Raw genomic sequence first — 23,846 nt, 5'->3', positions numbered from 1 at the left:
CCCTATATACCAATTTTTCCAATATCTATTCCCGTCGAAAACCAAATTTGCTGATTCATAGAAAGATGCTCCGCGGCAACCGAGAATCGAATCTCGAGGTAAGTCAAACAAGAAAGTGTCACGCGTCGCATATCTTGAATATGCTCGTGGAGAATCTTTCCAACAGAATGGAGCTAACAGAATTCACAAACGTGGTCCGAACGGAGTAAAATTATTTAAGAGGTCGTTTGACGGCTAGTCGGAAAGACACGGTAAAAATAGACAGCTGTGACAAAAAGGCGCGGCGATTCGTCCTCCGATATGCAATTTCCAATCCAACGATCTACGATCTCTCTTGAATTTTTCGTCTTCGTCTCTCGGTTTTCCGACGCGTAAACGAATATTCCCGGGCGTGTTGCGGACTGACTCTCGAGGGTTGCACGCGGCCCACAATGAAATCCATTCAACCTGATGAACAATGAAAATTATTTTCCCTCGCATATCGTGCATCTCGTCTGATACAAAGGCTCCACTATTACTGGGAAAAAGGATTCGCAGTTAAATATTGAATCGATTCGTGGCAAACGTTCGTTTCTCGTGATCAAACCATGGCGTTCGTGAAGCACTGTTGACCTTTTCCAGCACTAAACTCTGCGCTCTTTCGTTTTATTTAGAAAAGTTTAATATTTCGTAGCCTGAAAAGTAAGTTAATGGCATTGTACGTTTTATTTTATTTTACTTTTATACATAGGTTTTCTTCCAGCTGTGTCTAATTACTGTACATATTATTAACGATCGTATAAACTGACACAGTAGAAAATCTGTGAGTGATATAACTACGAGCGTTTAGAGGGAGAAAATACTGCTCGTCAGCTTTCGTATTTACATATTACATATTTATTTCACAAGCATTCGAGTGGAGCCTCTGGCACCAAGGGCTGCTATGCAAAAGTAACGAATCTCTACTGTTCAATCGATATGAATTATTAAAATCCTGTTTAAAATATTGATTCTTAAGGATGAAACATAAAAAGAAGTGCACACAGACGTATTACCTATTAACTCTGAAATACTCGAACGGTGTAACGTTAGCTTATTATACCATGAACAAATTCTCATACGCGGTAAATACAGTAGAGCGTGCCTTATCCGAACTAACAGGAGACAAAACTGCTCGGATAGTGGAATTTCCGGATGATAGAACGATCAATTTTCTGATATGAAATTTCACTTATTCAAATATAAATTACAATTAATTGACAGTTCCTTCAAATATTTCTGTATCCCGTATCCTTTTGACTGCTGAGTCACATAATTCTTTCAGCACTTTTTTTATTTGGTAGACTATTTACAATCAATTCTCGTTGAGAATTTTAAGTAACTTGATTTGGCGTGGTACAATAGCTTGGTTTATAATAATTTATATTATGTTGATTCTAGTTGAATCTAATGCTTCAATCTAAAGGGTATTTTCTTTTTAGTCTGCGGATTTGGTCCGTCGTGTCAAGTAGTTGGGTAACTAATGGGTAATGGTTGTTGACTCTTGTGTTATATCTGCTTCTGAACTTGTATATTTCTTCTTTGACTGTGGGTATCTTGAGATCGCGGTGGATTGTTTCGTTGGTGACATGCCAAGGTGCATCTATTAAGGATCTTAGTGTTTTTGATTGAAATCGTTGAAGGATTTCTATGTTGGAGTTACTCGCTGTTCCCCATAGTTGAATCCCATAGGTCCAGACAGATTTTAGTATGGCTTTATATAGCATTACTTTGCTCTCAGTGCTTAAGTTGGAGCGACGGCCAATGAGCCAGTAAAATTTTTTAAGTTTAGCCTTGAGTTGCTTCGATTTGTCTATGATGTGTTGTTTCCATGTCAATCTCCTGTCCAGAGTCACGCCCAGATATCTGACTGAATCCTTGTTAGGAATTGTGATATTGTTAATGGTCACCTGAGGGCAGGTTTGTTTTCGCAGCGTGAAGGTTACCTGTGTGGATTTATTTTCGTTAATTTTGAAGCCCCATTTGTGGAACCACTTTTCCATAGAGTCAAGACCTCGCTAGAGAGTGTGGGATGCCATTATTGGGTCTGAGTGGGATGCTAGTAGTGCTGTGTCGTCAGCAAATGTCGCTGTTGTTATCTCTGCTAAAGTTGGTAAATCGGCAGTGTAGATGGAGAACAGTAGGGGTCCAAGTACACTACCTTGGATTCTTTCAACATGAGTAATTAAATACAGTTACGTTCTTTTTGTACTTCGAACATCTTCGTTACCACTTTCATTTGCTCTTTCCATTTGTATAAAATCGCCATTATTATGTTAGTATACAAGTTTTTTCTATCGTTGCCAGCATCACAGGAATCTACGTGGTTTAGATAATTCTTAATATCATATTTTTCTTTTTTAATGCCTGTTACGACCGTTCGCGGAGAGACGCGGTCGCGAGGAAAACGCGTCAGCGAGAGGCGTAAATTCTCGCTACGAATCGGTGAATCGACGCCGCGAAGTAGTCGTTCCCCTGTTTCGGTTAAGATAACAGAGGTGGTTAAATGAATATGACACAGCAGAGTAAGTTATATTTCACCGTTTATTCCAACAACTTATAACGAAGACAGTTACGCTGATGCGTATGTACGAGATGAGTGAGTGACTGATCTACGGGTGTGTATACCCGGTTAAAGGATGTTGACCGTTCGAAGGATGTAGAATCAGTACTGTCTTGGGAGACGATGCTGTCCCGGAGGAAAGCTAAGGATGGGTGTGTCTAGCGCACGGGACCATCGGATTTGTTGATGCCGATGTTAGTTAAGAGAGTGAGGGAAATAGGCTTCGTTGTTAATTGGTTAAACGAAGGGTCTTAACCGCCCTCGAGAGAAAGTGGTTAGTGGGAGGAAAGTTGCAGCGTACGTGAGAAAAACTAACTTTCCCTTATCCAGCCGTGGTAGACAATAGTCTTTAGAAATTCTTCGGAAATAGACGTTTGTTTGGTTTGAAGGACCTTTACTAGGAAATCTATGAAATTTATGGAAGGTACTTGAGGCTATTGAGGGTACGCAGTGAGTATCCGAAGACATCTGGTTGCCATCTTGCCCGCGGTGTGTGGCCTGGGCTAGGTAGAGTGTTACGCGACGTAACAATGCCCGTGATTTTTCCAACATCATTTTGTCATATTTTTGCCAATTTCGTTGCACCTACACCACCTTCGAGTTTCTTAATTACGACGTATTTTATCTCGATAATTAGAACGCTATTAATTTCATACTAAATATTTATAATCAGAGTTCACTCAAGCGAATAAAGCAAAGAATACACTGTATATGGACGCTAATAAAGTATGTCCATATGTCTCTATGAAAAATATATTTATATCATTTTGAGAGAAAATTACGTTCGTTCCTGTTTAATGTTTATCGTTTTCCTATTTCTAAAGACCTTGTACCATTTTATTTCTCCCATACACGATTCAGCGCTATTCCCATAACTGACACGATCAAGGATCAAAGAAACGCAAATAATTGCGTTTGTTTCTATCTCGGTCGCTTAACTATGAAAAACTACGAAAAGTAAAAAAAAAAGAAAGTAAACTACGAAAAACGTACGGAAGGTAGGAAAAGCATTTTGAAGAAGGTACGAGAAAGGAGATGACGCTCTTCTCTTCCCACGCTTTGCTGAACAAGTCCTTCCCATTGCTTTTGACGTACCAACGAGCCCTTTTCAACTTCGAAAACGTTTCCTGTTTCCGGCCTGGCAATTAAGGTGAAAGTTCTCCGTTGTAAACGTCGTTTGATGCGCCTTCAGACACCAACAGGTACGATTGTAACAGACATCGCGAATCATCTTGCGAACTTTCGAAACGAGCATCATCACAGAGATGACAGTATGTTGAGGAAAAAAAGGAAAGGGACGTGTTATTGAAAATCGTATTCGAAATAGGGAGATAGTAAATGAAACGATGAATTTCGAAATTTAGTCATGCGTTATAATTAGACTACGTGTATCCGTGTAAATTCATATTTTTTACAAATACGATTGAAAAATAAAACTTGGATAAAAAATTGTTTTATCTATTAAATATGCATTTAAACCTTGGTGTTTGCTCGACCAAATGCGGGGAGACGTAATCGCGAGGAGAGACGTCAACGGGGGTCGTAAATCCCCGTTACGATTATAACAATCGACACCACGAGTTGATCGATCCCCTGATTTCCGTTGAGATAATAGGGGTGATTGAGGTTGTATAACCCTGTGATTCACAGAATTATAAATTATATATTTCCAACACTTAGATTACACTGACGTAGAGAAATAAATAGTTAACAACTTGTCGCACGAAGATAAGATACATATGTACGTTAGAGCAGGGCTCTTATAATTAGATTTAGTGTATTAGTGGACGGAGCACTATAAGATATTTAAGAGAGGAAGTGTATGCTCGACAATACCGAGACCGACTCTCGCGTTATGCTTAGACTGCCCCGTTGGGCATTAGCGTATACTTAGTAGTTGACTTTTCCAATGATGTAGAAGAAGTGAAGTTGAGTGACGATGCTGTGTCGGAGGAAAGCTAAGGATGGGTGTGTCTAGCGCGCGGGACCATCGGATTTGTTGGTGCCGATGTTAGTTAAGAGAGTGAGGGAAACAGGTTTCGCTGTTAATTGGTTAACCGAAGGGTCTTAACTGCCCTCGAGAGAAAGTGGTTAGTGGGAGGAAAGTTGCAGCGCACGTGAGAAAACTAACTTTCCCTTGTCCCGCCGTGGTAGACAATAGTCTTTAGAAATTCTTCGGACACAGATGTTTGTTTGTTTTGAAGGACCTTAGCAGGCAAGTGACTCGGGTTTATGACGGGTGCTTAAGGATATTGAGAGTACGCCGTACGGAAAAGCGGACATCTGGTGTCCGTCTGCCCCGCGGTGTGTGACCTGGGCCAGGCAGAGAGGCCCGGCGTAACACTTGGATATTTTATATATTTTTGCACGTCATGTACATTCTCCGAATTTTCAATAGATGTATAGAAATCCGCGGTCTAAGTATGACGTTACATCTCGATCGACGATGTGAAACATAAAATCAACATATTGCTACATTTCTCCATGGCTAAATTGGAGTACTGCTCCGGAATAAAAAATCTTAGACCTTTCAACTTTAGAAATGAATAGAATATATTTAATATTTATTTTATTTGATAAATATTTTGAATTGCTTTAATTTTATTGTTATTCCCTAGGAAACATTAAACTCGTATAGTAATTAACCTGTAAAATATTCATCGATTTACATATTTATGATTAAGATATAAATTAAAAATGGATATTTTAGATTAAATATTTCACCGATATTCATGATTATTTGCTGATATTCAGTTACCTGTATTTCCGGAGATAACACAAATATATGAATCGATAGGATATCATATCTGTTATTAGATTCGAGTACTATCTTGATTTATTTCTAATACGAAGTCGATATCGTATTCGGGAGCGAATAAATTTTGCGATTTAGTAGGATTTTCTTCGTATGTTTCCGTGGAAATCTGGCAAAAATACGACTAGCGCGCGAGAAGAAAACTTAAAGTCGTACGAACATCTGAAATGTTTCTTTTTTTTTTTTTTAATTTACATTTTACAATTTGTCCAGTAGGACAAATGTTTGATGCGCCGACCGTTTCTGCTGCCAGCCGGTTCGGGTGCGTTGCTATTCTTTCTCTGTACCTTCTTGCACTTCTGTTAATCTTCTCCTTGACCGTTGGTATTCCCAGGTCTTTCCGAATGTCCTCGTTTCTAACGTATCATGGCGCGTTTACTATTGTTCTGAGTATTTTAGATTGCATTGCCTCTATTTTGGTTATATGACTCATTGCTGCTGTTCCCCATAGTGCTATTCCGTATGTCCAGATTGGTTTTATGACCATTTTATATATTTCTGAAATGTGAGTACGAAGACCGGGAACATAATACTTGTACGAGCTCTACTTTATACCTGTATAACTGGATTAATATTGTTAACAAAATTTTACAAGTCACCTATTACAAGCTATCAGAATTAAACAATTTCCTGGTATACCATAAACAAATTTAATAGCGAAACAAATAAAATTCTACAAGTAAATTTTATCGATTATTATACAATCAGCTGATTATCGCTAATTATATTATATTTAACGTCAACTTGTAAAATTACCGAAAATAAGTTTATAATGTACAAGTTGTAACTTGTCGATTCGCTGATATTATTAGTAAATTATCGCGCCAGAGGACCCTGAAGATTAAACGAGGAAATCTATACGTCAATGCCAATTTAATTAACAGCTTAATTAACTTATGTTGTTTCCAGGAACGATATCGTAAATACTGTTTCGACAGACTTGCCGTAAAATGAAGAAGAGGAAATGAATTTTCTATCTCCTCTTGTTGCGTTTAATTTCTGTCTTGTTTCAAACTATCTTAATTGGGTCTTCTTAAGAAACAGAATTAAGAAATAAACATAGATAACTAATCGATTGCTTGGAACACATTTCGTTCCTATCAACGTGTTATTTTCAGCGTGATAAACATCTACATACTTTGAATCAACTTAGAAATATTTTCTCTGTTTTTTATTTTTCTCCGATCGAATTTCTTCTTCCTCTTAAAATATTCACAAAAATGAGAGAATTGTTACGTCGCCGAATCGTCCACGGCAACGGTGAATTAATTCTCTCGTCGAAAATCGATCGATTGTTTGGAAGAAAATCGATCAAACCTACGACGGAGATTTGTATATAAGACGTGCTTAGAAAACGACGGAATTGTAGCCGAAAATTGTCGAAAGCAAATTGCTCAAGACCTATCTTCGTGCTTGAACGTGCTCTATCCTCGATCAAAATCGTGGCTAGACCAGATACGTGACTGACACTCGATACGTGAGAAATATCTTCCTGGTAAACAGGCCGATAGATGCACGTAAGATTGACAATCGTTGGTCAGTGAAAACGCCGATATTGCGCAAAGAAAGCGCATCTCGGCCTGAATTTTGACTACTTAATGTAACAAAAGTGGCATTAAGAAACACTCTTCTCACACAATGGAAAATCCTCGCAATGTTAACTACAAATACACTATACTGTGCTGTATAATACCTGTTTACGATTTAGCTCATTGAGAGTCAAATGGTAAAAAAAAAAAAAAAAAAAAAACGCGTAAAAGATGAAAATAACGTAACTTACAATTTACAATTTAATATTGTTTTGTCGGGATACCGAAAAAGGATTGGAGCAATTGATATAAGTTAGAATTAAAATAATAGGTCGAATGATTGCAATCGATTCTCATTCTTTAAAAGCAATTTTCTTCAGAAACACTTGTACATGTACGTACAATCCAACAGTAATTACATTCAATATATTTGTATATATATATATATTACTTGAATTCTAATTAGAACTCAGGATGTGTACTTTATCACTTCCGGTCTATCCATCTTGGTGGTCGACACCAGAGATATCCTTAATAGCACGACCAGCCAACAAACTTGAAATTATGTGATCAGAATCTGCATCATCACACGCTTGTGAGTCATATCGTAGTTCATTTGGAATTCCACAAATCTCGGTTGTAGAACGACATCGCGATAAACGACCCATGGGTAGTAGAATTCTGCAACAAAACATCCATCAATTAAAAGTTTCAGGCTGAATCTCGTTCATTGAATTTCAAATCACAAATTGCAAACACAAGACGCGAGCTTTCATAAATCTGACGTTATGCTTGTCAAATTTCCCTTTATAAAGTATAACTTACCTTATAAGTAAATATAAATTATTATGTAATATCATTTTTATAATATAAATATATTATAATATAATATTTTGTAACATAACTTATATTTATGCAATATAAATTTATATTTATAATTGTTTTATATTACAAATCGATCTTCATAATAGAAGAAGTTACAAAGAATTTGAAATTAGAAATTTCTGTGAAATAGAACTGGATGTACAATGCGATTTTGAGTAGGTCAGAAATCAAAAGAGCACGAACGGTTAGAAGGGACCCATTATTATTATCAATAGAAAGATAAAATAGACTTGGAGAAGAGAAAATGTTCATGCACGCTTGAAAATACCTTTGCACGAAATATGAAAAATTTCCGCAGATAGAAAGAAACTTCGTAGTAATCGAAATTCTACAGTGAAAACAGCCCATTCAGCGTATTTGGAAGTTAATACCGACCGTGATCTGGCCGCTGGTGAATGTAACACATTCGAATTACAAATTGGCCGATCGAGAATGTTAGGATGATGGATCCGATTAGTCACGGATCGTCTCGTATTTCGTAGGTTAACTTCCTCGATATCTGGCGCGATAACTCGGTCAAACTGGTCTGGCTGATTTTCCACCTATCTCCGATATTTACCTCTAAGCACGAACGTGTGCAAATTTTCGTGATTTCGCAACATCAAACTCGTTAAAGAATGAGCAGACCGTGGTCGTTGTTAAAGATAGAAAATAAAGGTAGTAAATAGCTTTCTGTTTTATCTATTTTCCAGCCATTTGCTGTAACAATTACGATCTCCCGTCTATCTTCTTCGCTGTAGTAATTATAATCCCAATAGAATCTTGTAGGAAATAGTTGCGTTAAATTTATTTTTCTTTAAGTTTCTTAAATTCTGTATAGTACGAGATCATATAATTATAAACTTAATTGAAATTAATTAATTTGAAATAATTTTGAAACGTGAAGATATACGTTCGCTGATGTATAGTTATTAAAATATGTTCACTAATAATAAAAAATTACTTATCATCAAATAAAGTCTTTAGACGTCATTGTACACCTGAACATGGAAGATGCATGACGTGTCAAAAACATTGTTTAATGTCGCAATTACTAATGTAACTCGTAATGATCTTTTAACGAATCTTACTACCTAATCCAATGATCAAATTGCAAACACAGAAAGAAACATTTCATGTGTGCTTCTAAGTCGACAATAAAATATTTCACGATTCCTATTAACCCGTCAAATTACAAACTGTAAAAAGACCGTTTCATCTGCTTCCAAGCCGACGATACGATATTTAACGATTCTCACTACTCTGTCAAATTGCAAACTCTAAAGAAGCATTTCATACGCCTCCGAGTTAACGAGAAGGTAAAAACGAATCTTACTAATCCGTTAAATTGCAAACTCTAAAGAAACGATATTTCACGTACGTGAATTCTACAGAACTTAAAACAGACGGAATAGATGAATAGCCAGAGAAATCCACCAGTGGTAGATTACTCCGCGTATTGCTTCGTATTTCATGAAAATTCGTAGCCGCCAACTGTCCGTCGCGTTAAAAGAACAATAGCTAAGCCGTGGCTCGTTCCTTATCGTCCGTTGCTCTCCAAAACGTTCGTTCTAGCGACGCTAAATAATATTTTCCAATAGCACGGTCCCAGATTTCGTCCGTATGCCCATTGTACACGCGAATTAGATAGCCCAATGCTCGACGGACCGCAGTACCACGAAGCAACACGTGGCGAATAACGCGTGTAAGTTGAACACATATTTCGAAGGTTCGCCTATCAATTATCACGTTCACCACGTACGGCGAACAAAATCGACCGATACCGAATGTTATAGCGCTATACAGAGGCTGCAAAAAGTATTGGCACGGCATATTGTATTTGTTATAACATTTACTAATTAATTAGCTAATCACACATGCTAATTAATTAGATCTGAGTTTATTAAATTTATTATGTTTTATAGTATAAATTTATTTGTTCGAAAGATTAATTTTCTCAACGGACCTTCAATTACGCGATAACATTAATGAAATTCTAATATTAATGATTTTCGTGATAATCGAGTATATTTTCTTTTTTCTTTCTTTTTCTAATGCTATAAACTGTTTGATTTCAGACTTACGATCAAGGCTGGTTGCCCGATGAATCTTGAGAATTTTCCGATGGATACGCAGAGATGTCCATTACAATTTGGCAGCTGTACGTTTTTAGCTTAAAAAGAAATTTTACTATCCGTCGTTTGTTATAAATTTTCACCTCCCTCTTGGTTTCTTTTATCTTAATCGTTAGTAGACTGTGGATCTTTGTGTATTTACGAGGAAAATAGAAAGAACACGCAGAATGTAAATATAATTTACAAAGATGCGTAAAATATCTAAACCTGTAATAGGCTCAGTGATACGTAATACGTGAAACAATTTTCTATCTACGTTTCGTATTTTAATCACATTCATAAAAATGTGACATTGCCTAAAAATTTAATTACGGTTATGCTGTACGCCAATACAAAACCTTTGCGTTTATATAATTATTTTGTAAGTTACAACGACTTTTATCAAAATTATTCTTGCCAGTGGCGTTCAAGAAAAAGGAACAAGTTATGGAAGAAATTCGAAATTTCCGAGGATATTTGTCAAACGTAAAAAGCACTAAAAGTATAGAATACTCTCATATCTGAAGAAGGTTCGCGTAATTGTCGGTTTTTGCGTGAACGTGTCGCACGAGAAATAAGAGAGATTTAAGATCAGCAAAGAATACGTATTTTATAGTAGCCACTCGGGAGGCTTTTCGTCGAAAGGTGACACTTCAACGACGAACGAATTCGATACTTTTTTACAGCTCCAGCGCGACGTTCTAGTAAGAAATATTCTCTTGATTGCAGTCGGTTACACGAAACGGGACGTGATCTACAAATGGAACAGCGCCCGACAAGTAGCAATCGCCGAGGACATGAAATTATCCCAATTCGATTTAGTTGCCAATCCCACTGCGAATTATTCTGCATCGGCGACGCTTTCACACGGTGAGTCAGTGCCTCCTTCTTCGGCACTTTATTCGAAACTTTATTTAAGAAAAAAAAAGAAAAAAATAGTTGCTGAAATCGCTAGAGAAAGGAGAATTTATTTCACGTACTTGCCATTTTATTTTATTATTTTTTTCTTTTGTTTCATCTTTGCTCTTTATTTTGGACTCTTTCAGCGCTTTTTTATACTACCATCATACCTATTTATAACGATACAAATTTACAATTTTTCTTAACATTTTCTTCTCTTCAGGCGAGTGAACTTTTTATTTATTTATATACATGTATCGCGTGTCGTAATTAATTTATTATATTAAATCGGTACATTTAATCAACTTTCTTACACTATTTTATAATATGAATTTCGATTGTTCTAAAGAAATCGTGGCACTGTAATTTCACTTTAATGTTACCTCGAAGCAAAAACCAAATAAAGATATTAGTAATATAATTACAAAAAAGGACACTATTATTATAAAAGGTATTGTTATTATGAGAAAAATAATGTGTGATAATACTATACGATTTTCGACTGCTTCAATCCAAAAATTTAATCTTTCTCATAAAAATTTTAATGTATCACGATTAATCAATTCATACCGAGATAAATGACCAGCGTTCATAACAGTTGACTGCAATTCTTAAATTATAAAATAGCCAGAGAAAAGGAATAAAAATGGACTATACAGGTGTCAGTACGCATCAATTAATAAAAAAACTAATCGATAATACAAAACGAATAATCGAACGATTCGAAGTAGAAAATTTCAATCATAAATCCAGCCTGTCGTATTTTTCAGATCAGAAATAATCTGATTACTCTTGCCATTCTGTAAATAGACTCTTCGTTGGTCACTCCGCTATGTGTACTATACTACGAATCTAATATCCGCCCTCAAAATGCATGGAAGCAGAAAAACGCAAAAATCGCAAAGTAAATCTTGATCTCCAGTAATACGACGTATTAAATATGCACTTTTCCATTATAGTTAGATGAAATCAACAACATGATATTCACAATTCCCTACAGCTTTAGTTTGTAAATATAATTTACGAAGCTACGAAAAAGAGTAATAAATAGAAAAATGAGGAAAATAAGTTTCTGTATATGTTAAACAGCAGTGAATATGTTGCGTGTAGTTGGTTTTCAAGTGTTGTCTTCCTCCGTAGTTGAGCGCTGGTATGAAACAGAAATAATAAATCGAACGATATCATCAAATACTTTATCCTCGAACGAAGTATGATATATATGTACCTTATAAAATGGAGTAGAAAACGACAAATGAAATTTCGATGCACTCGAGCAAACAAATTGAAGATTTCACCTGTTCACTACGTGACAGAATTTTCGATATCCGAATGAAAGTATTACATGCCCATACGATAAAATTATGAAATCGATAGCGATTGAGAGTTCTGCTGAGTTTTTTTTATGTAAAATTCGAATTTTCTTAAAAATCTCTGTTACGTCCCGTTATCTGGTACTGGCTGAATTCCGTCCCTCGGTCGGGACGGCCACTAACGGTACAAACATCATAAATCAGACTGCAATAATCCTAAGGTACGATCATAAATTAAATATTGAGCCTTTTACTTTAACTTCAAAGCCCTCAATTGCTACAACATAGAGGTTAAATGGAGACATTCCTTAGGGCCAGCCAATCAAAAATGGGGAAACGTGGGTTTTCCCATTTTTCCCGGGATTTCTACTCGTAAATAACCTATGGTGGGGCGACCAGCGACCATCCCCGGTTCAGTATAAATACCTCCGTTACAGAACAGGAGTTTCTAGTTAGTTTTCTGCTTGTTCTCTGATCCGTAACATTTTGGTCCTTCGAGCCCGATTACGTATCAAGTGAAAAGTGTACACACCAGTGATACCCACTACCATAGAGTACCACGCAAATCCATCACTATCAGTGCAACGAGTTCCAACAACTTCAGTCTCACAACATCACAAGTGTCACCTTCGTTAACGAAATACCTTCATCACGAAGCATGTCGACCGCGTCAAAAATCAACTGTCTGCGACGAAAACGCAATAACCATCTCGACAACATCCAGTTTATAAAGAAAGGCATCGACGATTACCAACAATCCGACAATCATGACGTTGGTCTTTTGAAAACATATGAAGACGTACTCAAGAACGAGTGGAAACGGTTCCAACTAGTTCAGGAAGAATTAGACGACCTCGACGAAGAGGACAACACGCAAGAACAAGAAGGGCTTAAAACTTACATTTCCCTGGTCGCTCAATTAAGGAATCTCATAAAGGGCGAGCGATCATCAACCCTGTCGACGGCCAAAGGCAGCGATTTTCCCGCAACGGAAATTCCATTACCGAAACTGAAGTTCCCCATCTTCGACGGGAAATTTGAGGAATGGGATGGGTTCTATCAGCTTTTTCGCTCGACAATAGACGACGACCACCGCCTCACGCCTGTACACAAATTCCTATACCTTCGGTCCGTCCTAACGGGAGAAGCAGCGGACTGCGTGAATGGATTACCCCTTAGCGACAAAACTTACATTACCGCTATAGCCATTCTCAAGGACAGGTTCGAGCATCCACGATACATCGCTTTACGCCACATCCACGCAATCGTTAATTATCCAAAAATAACTGAAGAATCTCCAACGGCCTTGTGGCATTTAATCTGCTCGGCCACCCAAAATCTCTTCTTATTACAGAGTTTAGGAGAACAAACCAATAGAAACGCTATACTTATCGGCCTCATCAGTTCGAAATTACCAGAAAATATCATTAAACAATGGGAACTTTCGTTACCTAACAAGGAAGTGCCTCGGTATACTCATTTACTGGACTTCCTCGAAAATTTGGCACTTATCTCCATATCATCCTCCGAGATCTCGCCGACAAGAGGATCACCGGATCAACCCAATTCGGTCTATCAATGCGCGCGACGAAGACACGCATATGCCGCGACACAGGCTCCGTTGACATGTCCAATCTGCCAAGGACCACACACCATTTGGAGATGTGACAACTTCAAGGCTAAACCCATTAGCGAGCGCCTTAAGGACGTTACAAGGGCATCCTTATGCATCAATTGCCTGAAGGAAGGACATTCAGTGCAAGATTGTAACGTCGGATTATGTCGTACGTGCGGACAACGGCATCACACGATGCTACATAGGGCCAAACACCACGCAAGGGCTTGTCCCGCAACATCCAGCTAAGCCTCCTCCGTCAAACAGTCGATCCTCGACACCCACCTCATCACCTCGTCATCGGAAATCTACAACAAACCACAAATCGAAGACACCACGAACGAACTCGTCCCCAACTCCATCCTCCAGCGATTGACGAATACATAAACAGTGACGCCGACAATCGACGATTCCAATGACGACCGAACCTATTAACCCAGTTTTTTTTTTTTTTTTTTTTTTTTGAATTTTACAATTTGTCCAGTAGGACATTTGGTAGAATATTATAGCGGTATACTAATATAATGGGCGTATGGTCAGAGGTAAGTTCGAGGCTGGGTGCTATGTTTAGTTTATTTGCGTTTAGTCCCTTTGCAACTGCAAAGTCTAGCAGGTCAGGTATTTTGCTCAGGTCTGTCGGCCAGTATGTCGGTCTTCCTGTGGATAATATATTGAGGTTGTTATTTCTAATGTATTTTTCCAAGGTTCTGCCTCGAGGTGTGGTGATTCATCGTGGTGGCGACGATGTATCTTCCTTCGCTGGTGCACCAGACGTCGGAAGCGTTCTTCGCATTGTCTGTCGTCTGAAATATGTTTAATCGGCGGTCCTTCGTCGACTTCCCAAAACCCCGCGAGCTCCGCTTGTAGAGCCGTCGTGGAGGCGTGAAATGTTTGTCGCGGTGTGGGAGTTTGGGTCCCCCCGATGACCCATCCGAATCGCGTTTTTTGCAGATGCAGTTCGGGGTTGTCCGGCTGCGTTAAATTGATTTGTTCGACACACATCGACGCAAGTGTTGATCCCGCGCTCAATGAGACATCGATCGGGGCTAGTAAGTGGAATCGTGGATCGGCTAATCGGATATTCCTGGGTATGTTAAGTGTCGAGCGATCGATGGGTTGATTTGGGATTAAGGTCGATATGGCTGGGATAATGAAGAACGTCAATGTGCGTTCGTAAGTACCGTCAATGGAAGTGAGCGTGGTCGTAATGTAGCGTTTAGAGGTCGTCGTTAAGGTTTCGAGGGCTCCAATTGGGACCGAACATTTCCCTTGTTCAGAGTAATTTTGCCAGTTTTTCGGTTATGAAGTTTATGCTAGCACTGCGCGACAACAGATTGGTTGTTGTTTATCGTTTAAACTGCTGATTTAAGCCGTGATTACCAGATCGTTGTGTAATGAGTCGGATGCTACTGGGTTAATCAGTTCTGCCCGAGCAGCCGAGCTAAACGGGCGTGTAAAACAGTGCTTCAGAGAAAGTGCGGCAAGTGGGGAAGAGAAACCTAAGAACGGTTACGCCTATAGCCAAACGGTGGAAACCCGTGTCCTATATTAAGAAGACTAGCAAACCTACTATGGAAAATATTCCACCGATAAGAATTATAAACAAACAAGATCAATACTACATACACAAAACAACAGATACATTAAAAACAAGTCAACCAACAAACCAAGGACAGGACTTGCTCAGCCACAATAGAAGTTGACATGGAAAAGAACAAAGTAACAACTCAACAGGACGAAAGCTGAAAGATAGCCAGCTATAACAAAAAAAGAAAAATAACAGGCAACCTAGATATGGAAAAGCAGCGATGGCTGCAAGAATTACCGCTAAGAAACTCCTACAGCTCGCTAACAGAAGAATTAGACAACGACCCAACAAGCAACACCGCAACCCAATCAACACACATCACAAAACCTCCACCAATATTTGTTGAGGCGCAAATAATAGACCCGCTTATTGATCAACTTAACAATATTGTCGGAAAGGATAGTTACACAATAAAACAAACAAAATTAGAACAGGTAAAAATCTAAACAAACACACCAGAAAATTACAGAAAAGTTATAAAAGAATTAAGGGGAAAAAATGCCATATACCACACGTACCAGCTCAAAACGGAAAGGAGCTACAAAGTAGTTATAAGAGGACTACACCCAAAAATTAACACAAAAAAACTAAGTGACGAATTAGCAAAGATGGGCCACCAAACAAGAACTATAAACAATATTACAAAGTACGATACGAAGCAACCACTACCGCTATTCTTAATAGAATTAGAACCTAAAAATAACAACAAGGCAATTTTCGATATTAGAAAATCTTAAACACACTAATCACAGTCGAGCCACCCAGGCACAAAAAAGACATACCACAATGCATGAGGTGTCAACAATATGGACACTAAAAATTACTGCAACAGGAACCCGGCATGTGTCAAATGCGCAGAAAAGCACCTAACAGCGAACTGCCCACACACGGGAAAAATAAACGACGTAAAATGTTACAATTGCGGTGGAAATCACCCAGCGAGTTACAAAGGCTGTCTAGTAAGAAAGCAACTTCAAAGTAAACTTTTTCCGCCGCTTCGTAACAGGACACACAACGATTTCCACACGCAACAGGACAACACAGAACCTACGTCAACACCAAATACACAGCACGCAAGGAACAATAACCACACTAACACCAACACCGCTAGAAGCCGAAGCTACGCGCAAGTAGCTATCTATCGCGAACACATCTCTCCGCGAACGGTCGAACAATCTCCGTTTCGTAGTTTGAATATCTTTAATACCTCAACTTTCGATCTATCCATTCTCATTTTGAAAAATACTTTCAAAATTGACCCCCTCGAAAATCGCACTTCGTATAACACGACAACCATTTGTATTCCACACAATAACCTACCCATAATACTTTCAGCTTTCACCTTCGATCTATCCTTCCTCATCTTTAAAAATATTTTCCAAGTCGCCTCCCTCAGAAATCACGCTTCATACGACATAATAATACTCGTATACCAGACAATAATCTATCCGTAATACTTCAACATTCATCTTCGACCTGTCCTTTCTCATCTTTCAAAATATTTTCAGAATTGTCTACCTAAAGAACCGTACTTGTACACCAGGCGATAACCCGTAAAAGGAAACTCCATTTAAGAATAGATTTCAGCGAAAAATCCTTATCGACGACACGATGTATCAAGGATCAAACCGAGGAAGGAAAAGATAGACGACGGAAGTATAATCGAAAGAGAAACGTATAGCCACGATAAGAGTCATCGAAGAATGTCGGTGGCTAAGGCTTGTTCGAATTAGAGAAACGAGAGGAAGGAATTGTCTCTTAACGACTGCAAAGGATCTCGATTGGAAACTTTTATCGGGCCACGCTTACGGATTCTATAGGAATATCGAAGGTACGAATGAATCAGCCCGGAAGTGGGTGGGATTCGAGCGGACCGACAAGTGGTGCGAGAAAACGACGACGTAAAGAAAAAGGAAAAGATGGAGGAGAAGCAATGGAAGAGGATAGGGGATGAAACAGGAGAAAGAGGATGAAGAAAAGAGGTTCCACGTTGAAAGTTGGCAACGGAAGAAACGACGACTAATTGCAGCATCCTCCTGCAGAAAACTCTCGTCCCTCTTGTATTTCCATCGGCTGATAACGAGAAGGGAGACGCCAACTCGCAACGACTTCCACTTTTAATTGGATTAGCATCGATTAATACTCCACAAACAATCGTCGCGTCGTCACTGTGATTGCATCAATAGGGTAGTAAAAATTTTTTAAGGATCCGTGAACGTGGCGCAAACATTCACGTGTATGCATGATATCATTTCTGTTTGCGTTGGACAAATCGAAACAGATGCCATTTGTTCCTTGTACATTGTACTCGTTATCGAGGAAAAAGTGCAGGCAAACAGAGCGACTAGCTGCTACGTTGGACGCTAGGATATGGTTTGTGCGTAACCGAAGAAACTAATGATCGCGACCCTGTTTGATTTCGATTCCGGTCGAACCTTGTTGATATTCGATGTGGAACTCAACTACAGATGAAAATTGAAACGAGTGGAAGATAAATATTATATACATATCGAACAATAGGCGAAGGTGGACCGAACGAAAAGGATCGTGGAATATTGAATTAACTCGATTTATTAGTTTTATGAGTGAAATTGTAATCCTCTTTCTCTTTTTTTCATTTGAAACATAAAAAAAGATAGATTACAAATGTGGATTATAGTATAACAAGGAACAGAGGACAGATTAGGTTCTACATATTTACCATTATATTGTAACGAAATATTAAGGGTAATATAATAAATATTTGTTAGAAACGATTTTACTTCTACACACAGATTATTCCTTCTCTTCTTTATCCTGCGAAACTCAAGCCATCGAAAACGCCTTAACACGTAGCGTCATAAATATTTAGAAATCCATTGGATCATTGAAATAAACAGTATAGCATCAAATTGATATAGATTCCCAGTCATATAGAAATCAAGAAGGCATCGAAACTTATTTACCGTGAAGAAAAATCAGGCCTAACTTCCGCTTCTAAAATTTTAGGACTGTTTATGGCTCAACAACCCCCATACAAAACTTCGCACAGTACGATCTAGCGTGCAAGAGATACCCAACGTCTCAGCACTAATCAGAACTAAGCCGCCCTCACCCGCATTCGCACCGACCATTCCAGACTTACGCACGAGTAGTTGTTAACAAAACAATCATCTCCTGAATGCCAATCTTGTGGCTCACCTATAACCATACAGCACAGTTTATCGGACTGCCCTAGATTTTCACCTGAAAGAAACAGTTGCAACATTAAAGCCGATACGAACGTCTAAACATGAATGTTTCTCAAAGCATTCATAACGCGTTCGAGACTTTTTTAAACAGTTAAACATATTCAATTCCATGTAACCGTGTATCATTAATCTTGTAAACATGTAATCGCTAATTACGCGCTATGTATACCTTGAAATAAATTCATGAATAAAGAAATATATTAAGTTGTCCGAAAAGTTTCTTTCGTTTTATAAAGAGATAATAGACGCACAATGTTTTTTGTTTTATATTAGTTTATTAAATTATGCACTAACATAATGATAGAAATAGAACGAAATGGATCACACCTAATTCAATAAAATAATATAAAACAGAAATTGTTGTTCATCTATTATCACTTTATGAAACGAAAGAAATTTTTCGGACAACCTAATAGTAAATAAATAATAAATTTTTCTGTGTTACGTATTGAATATATTATCTGATTACAGCGGAATATTCGATGCTGCTGGTATATTTTCATCTGCAGAGGCACATGGGTAATTTTCTTATACAAGTATACGGGCCCTGTGTTTTACTCGTGGTCCTATCTTGGGTCTCCTTCTGGTTAAATCGAGAAGCCACTGCAGATCGTGTATCACTGGGTAAGTTCATAGCTAGGCCATGTTTCAAAGATACACGTACGCTAGAAGCAAGTAAGTAAAAATAAATCAGATTTTTTAAATGACAACAAAGGTTAATCGCGTGGTAGAAATAATACCAGAAGTATATAATTATAGTGATACTTTTACCGGATATTTAACTTGTTACGTCGATTGGAAATTTCAGGCAGTTTTATATTGATTTTATTCGGGAAAAGGAATTTCTATCCGCCTATTTATTAAATCATATAATGACTTCATCTTATTTGTAAAACGATGTATAATAGTTTTTCTCCTGTCTTCTTCTAATAATTAGATTTTTCTTTATTAAATTCACAAAAAACATATCTGCCAAAACATTTTATCATTGGGAATTGGATAAAATCATACTTCGATTGTTTGCAACATATCTGTTGTTCAAATGAATGATAAAACAAACTGTGAGGATAATCGATAGAGCACTGCGACAGATGTAACACATTCGTTGTTTTATCTCAATTATATAAACAATAACGACTGCGTTGGTTTCGAGCCATTTTAAAAATGATATTTTGAAGCCGAATACGTATATTCTTTGATAACTTGACAATCGAATGAAATATAAATAAAAGTCCTTTCATATTTGTTTAAAGGTATAACAACCGTATTAACGATGACATTTCTGGGATTAGAGGCGCGGACAGATTTGCCTAAAGTTCCTTACCCTACTGCCCTGGACTTCTTCGTTTTCCTTTCGTTCGCTTTCATTTTTGCCACCATTATACAATTCGCGGTGGTGCATTATTTCACCAAGTACGGTTCCGGCGAGTGTTATTTCAGCTCCGATTTAAGCGAAAGTGAGAGTTCCAGCGACGAGGAGGAGGCGAATACACGACAATTGCAGAAAGAACCGGTAATTTGCATGCATTTGATATTTTATTACTTCAGTGAAAACGATCGAACGAACGAACAGTTTATCAACTTTTATAATAACCATTATCACCCGTCAAACATATTTAAATCTGTTTTCACAAATTTGTCCATTGTAAATTAATTTAATTGCATCGAATTTGTGTTAAACCATTTGCCTCTACGGTTATTTAATTATTTCATAATAACGAACATTTATGACGTGGAAGTATAGAAATTATATTATCTTCTACGCAGAGAATAAAAATAATCTTATTCTGTGCGTAGCGTTCTTTCAATATCTAAATCAGAAAAAACAGATATCGATATTGAGATTGGCACAACCTATATTCAATTATTCAAGTGTTAAAGTTTTGATTAATAAGTAGCGACTACGATAAATCACTGGTATTTAAAATGGAAATGGAACAAAAATACTCCCAAATTCCAATAACAATGATAAATCTCTCGCTTATATTTCACGAATACGTGCAAGATCGTTCAATATTCATACTTTATAAGAGATCATGCAAATCTCCGTTATTTTGGCATTGTTCCATATTGAAATCGGCAAACCCGATTTCTGAGTTCCGGTTATAAAGATCGAAATCGTCGCTCTGCCAGCGTGATAATCCATCATAGACGCTTTCTTACATCTCCTCCAATATTAGACACACGCTTCTACGAAAACTTGATAGCGAACATTAATAAACAAAATCTATGTTACGAAATATCCACAAGTATTGAAAGATACAAAGAAACTTGTTTTACACGTTTTGCATTTATCGCTCTTCTTTTTTTTTCTACAGTAGGGTAGTACTACACTCGTGAAAAAGAAACAGATGAGAGCTTTTATTGAAATCGGTGAGGGTCAAATGAGAAACTTCCTTTGTTAGCGAATGTAAACCTTTAGAGACTTAACTTATTTTTCTTAACGCTGCGTATATTTTTGGAAAGACTGAATTTATTATAAATGCACCAACAAAATAAAAGACTTTAATAGGTCATCATATTCTTCATTATGGAAACGAATTGCATATAAAGAAACAAAATAAAGTACCTGGACCATGATACTTTGATTTACATAAGAGGAAGAGTATACGTATATATCATTCGATCTCCATATAACAGTAAAGAACATGAAGTATAAAGGGAATATAAATGTTGATTTAAAGTTACTTTAATCCAATCCAAGAAATAATTGGATTCCTAAAGTTGTATGTAGGTTACTGCAATGAAAAGCCTTAATAGAAGGAAAAGAAAAGTTATTCGCATCGAAATAAAATTACCTTCGATTTGAAATACATTTACATGCATGACCAACGCGTTAATTCATCGAATAAGTTCCATTTGGTGGATAAAAGAAGGTTTGAGAAAATATACTTCCAAAAGTGCGGTCATTCGATTAAAACGAAGATAATTCGATCATTTTTAACGTTTCCATGTACAAAACAGAATCGAAGCATAAAAGAACACTAAGAAGTCGTCTTAAATATCGTACACTGTATCTTAACATACTCACAGCCAGTAATTGTACGAAAATCCTGAAATTTCAAGATGACAAGTTTCGACAATTATGGTTATATATTGTTTTCAAAGTCTAAAGTACTTTACATCGGTTATTATTATTAATTAAACTAAACACAAGAAATTCTTTTTTCCTTGTAGATATTCATAATCAGCTTGGCACGACTAGCTTATACTTGGACATGTTTTCGCCTTGGAGAGACGCGATATTACGTCAATAGTCGTTAATGTATTAATATTATTTTTATGCTACCTCAAATATATGGTTCCTATGCGAGCTTGCAAGCCGGAAACAGCTTTCATTTATCCGTCAATTATGCGACCAGAAACAGCGTAGACTAAAAAACATATCCACAGACACATGTAACGAATGGATGGTGAAATAAAACAATAAATACCAATAAAAAATAATAAATATAAAATAAAATATTACTTCGAATATTCTGGATCAATAAAACTAGCAGAAAACAACAAAAACAATCCAACGAAAATATTTGCAAGTTCCAGATGAATTTCGAGAGACAATATTTTCCTCCGCGCCTCTCGTTTTTTTCGTTTTAATTCTCGTTTAATTTAAGGGACGTTTATCATTTCACCTATCCCGTCGGAATATTATTAGACTATATATTGTATGCGAAAGCATTGAAACGCAGGATAAATATCTGCTGCTACTTATTTCAGGTACTCCAATCGCACAAAAGAACCGCTGGAAACCTAACGGCACGAGGGCAGTCAAGTCGAAATTTTACGATGAATGAGGACGGTATGATCGAAGTGATACCGTTATCAGCGATCCCAGAACCCAGCAGAAATCCTACAGTGGGCCACTGGCAGATGTCCTGCGTGACCTGCAGCCCGCCCCCTCGTCAAGCTCCTCCGAGCAGAAAAGAGGGATCCGGTCGAAGGCGACGCAGAAGAACGCCTAGATACAATTCCGTATCGAAAATCGATCGTGCCAGCCGCATCGTGTTCCCCGTGTTCTTCCTGGCTATCAACGTGTTCTACTGGTGCGCGTATCTGTCGAGAAGCGAGCGTATCAATTACTACAACGTGGATTCGAACGGCACGTGAAATCGGTCGCTAAACGGGACAACCAAGGGAAAACAAGTGTACGAATGTTCTCCACGAGATTACTCAACGGAGAAGGAGATGTCGACCAATCTACGATATTACTTTAAGCGATCACTTAATAAAAATTGTTGGCCGGCGGGCGATTTACGAGGACAATGAGAGATATGGACGAGCGTATGAACGAATATTACGTTATCGTTCGTAAGTTCAATCGTATTAAATAGAAAGGGACAAGGATGCATGAATATTATGAGTATTAGAGACATTTGCATTTGTATTTTTAACTCTCTGTAGGAGAAGTTTCTAACTATTGTTTAAAAAAAGTTTTAATTATTGCTTAGCTTGCGATCAAAGTAAAATTTCACCCTGAAATCTTTTCGAAAAGAATTGCGAATATTTCAAGAGGAGATTCTAATATTTGACTTAACAAGTGATTAATTAGATAATATAACAAAGATGTTAATAAGTATGGCAGAATTTTGTTAAAAGTCTGAAACAGCAAGAAGATGTATGTTTGGATATAAACGATCTAATTTCTATATTGAAAAGATATATTTTATAAGTTTGTATACGAAACATTAAAAAGTTGTGACATTTTCCAATTTCCTTTACAATTAGTACAATGATACATATTTCATTCGAAATTCTGCAATCTTCGCAATTGTTGTTCAATACGATTAACCTTGTGAACGATGCTACTGATAAATAATCGATACCAACAATACGGACGAAGATATGAGACCAGACTAGGAAACTTTATGAAACGCTATATAAATATTTAGTAAAGCTTAAAATGTGAGTTTGTAATGTATGCGGAGAAACTGAAGAGATAAATATTGTTTAAATCGGTTTAAGAAATAATTATTGTTTAAATTTTATATCTTGTTAAATAGTGATTCATATCGTAACTCTTAAAAAACGAACTATAATAGGTTTTTTGTGTTTAACACTTTAAATATAGTAGACGAATTTATAATTTAAACAGTATCATTATTAGACAGGAAACAGTATATATTATTATTACTATTTTATGACAATAAACGTTATGTTCACGATTCAATATAGAATGATATATGTAGAAATATCTCTTTACAATAACAATCAGATGTAAAAATATCTTTTTATAATTAACGACTTACAAGCCGTTTAAGGGTTAATAAGCATATTTTTTGTTGGCAAATAACATTATTCAT

The 23,846-nt window shown here is 37.2% G+C and overlaps 1 protein-coding gene and 2 long non-coding RNA genes across 4 annotated transcripts in view; 1 reads left to right on the top strand and 2 right to left on the bottom strand.

The window, feature by feature from the left end:
- The window catches only part of LOC117213810 (gamma-aminobutyric acid receptor alpha-like), a 75,107-nt gene extending 51,261 nt beyond the window's left edge, over positions 1-23,846 (top strand). Inside the window, exons 5-9 of the mRNA XM_033459501.1 lie at positions 9,868-9,950; positions 10,633-10,773; positions 19,018-19,170; positions 19,800-20,059; positions 22,264-23,846. Of these exons, the coding sequence (XP_033315392.1) occupies positions 9,868-9,950; positions 10,633-10,773; positions 19,018-19,170; positions 19,800-20,059; positions 22,264-22,653 (1,027 nt within the window). The 3' untranslated portion in view covers positions 22,654-23,846. The remainder of the gene's footprint in view (positions 1-9,867; positions 9,951-10,632; positions 10,774-19,017; positions 19,171-19,799; positions 20,060-22,263) is intronic.
- Positions 11,061-12,329, bottom strand: LOC117213822. The gene is made up of 2 exons (XR_004488727.1): positions 12,029-12,329; positions 11,061-11,950 (listed from the first exon to the last, which is right to left on the bottom strand). It is a non-coding gene; the product is annotated as an uncharacterized LOC117213822 (long non-coding RNA).
- On the bottom strand, positions 21,543-22,505 carry LOC117213820. Of its 2 annotated transcripts, XR_004488725.1 has the most exons (4): positions 22,364-22,505; positions 22,016-22,296; positions 21,670-21,920; positions 21,543-21,599 (listed from the first exon to the last, which is right to left on the bottom strand). It is a non-coding gene; the product is annotated as an uncharacterized LOC117213820 (long non-coding RNA). The 2 variants fall into 2 exon arrangements; XR_004488724.1 differs by lacking the exon at positions 21,543-21,599 and having other exon boundaries at positions 21,662-21,920.

The sequence above is a fragment of the Bombus bifarius genome, unplaced genomic scaffold (assembly GCF_011952205.1).
Source record: "Bombus bifarius isolate JDL3187 unplaced genomic scaffold, Bbif_JDL3187 scf7180000009125, whole genome shotgun sequence".
NCBI classification, from domain to species: domain Eukaryota; kingdom Metazoa; phylum Arthropoda; class Insecta; order Hymenoptera; family Apidae; genus Bombus; species Bombus bifarius.
The sequence above is the reverse complement of the archived record's forward strand: the minus strand, read 5'-3'. Positions and strand labels throughout refer to the sequence as shown.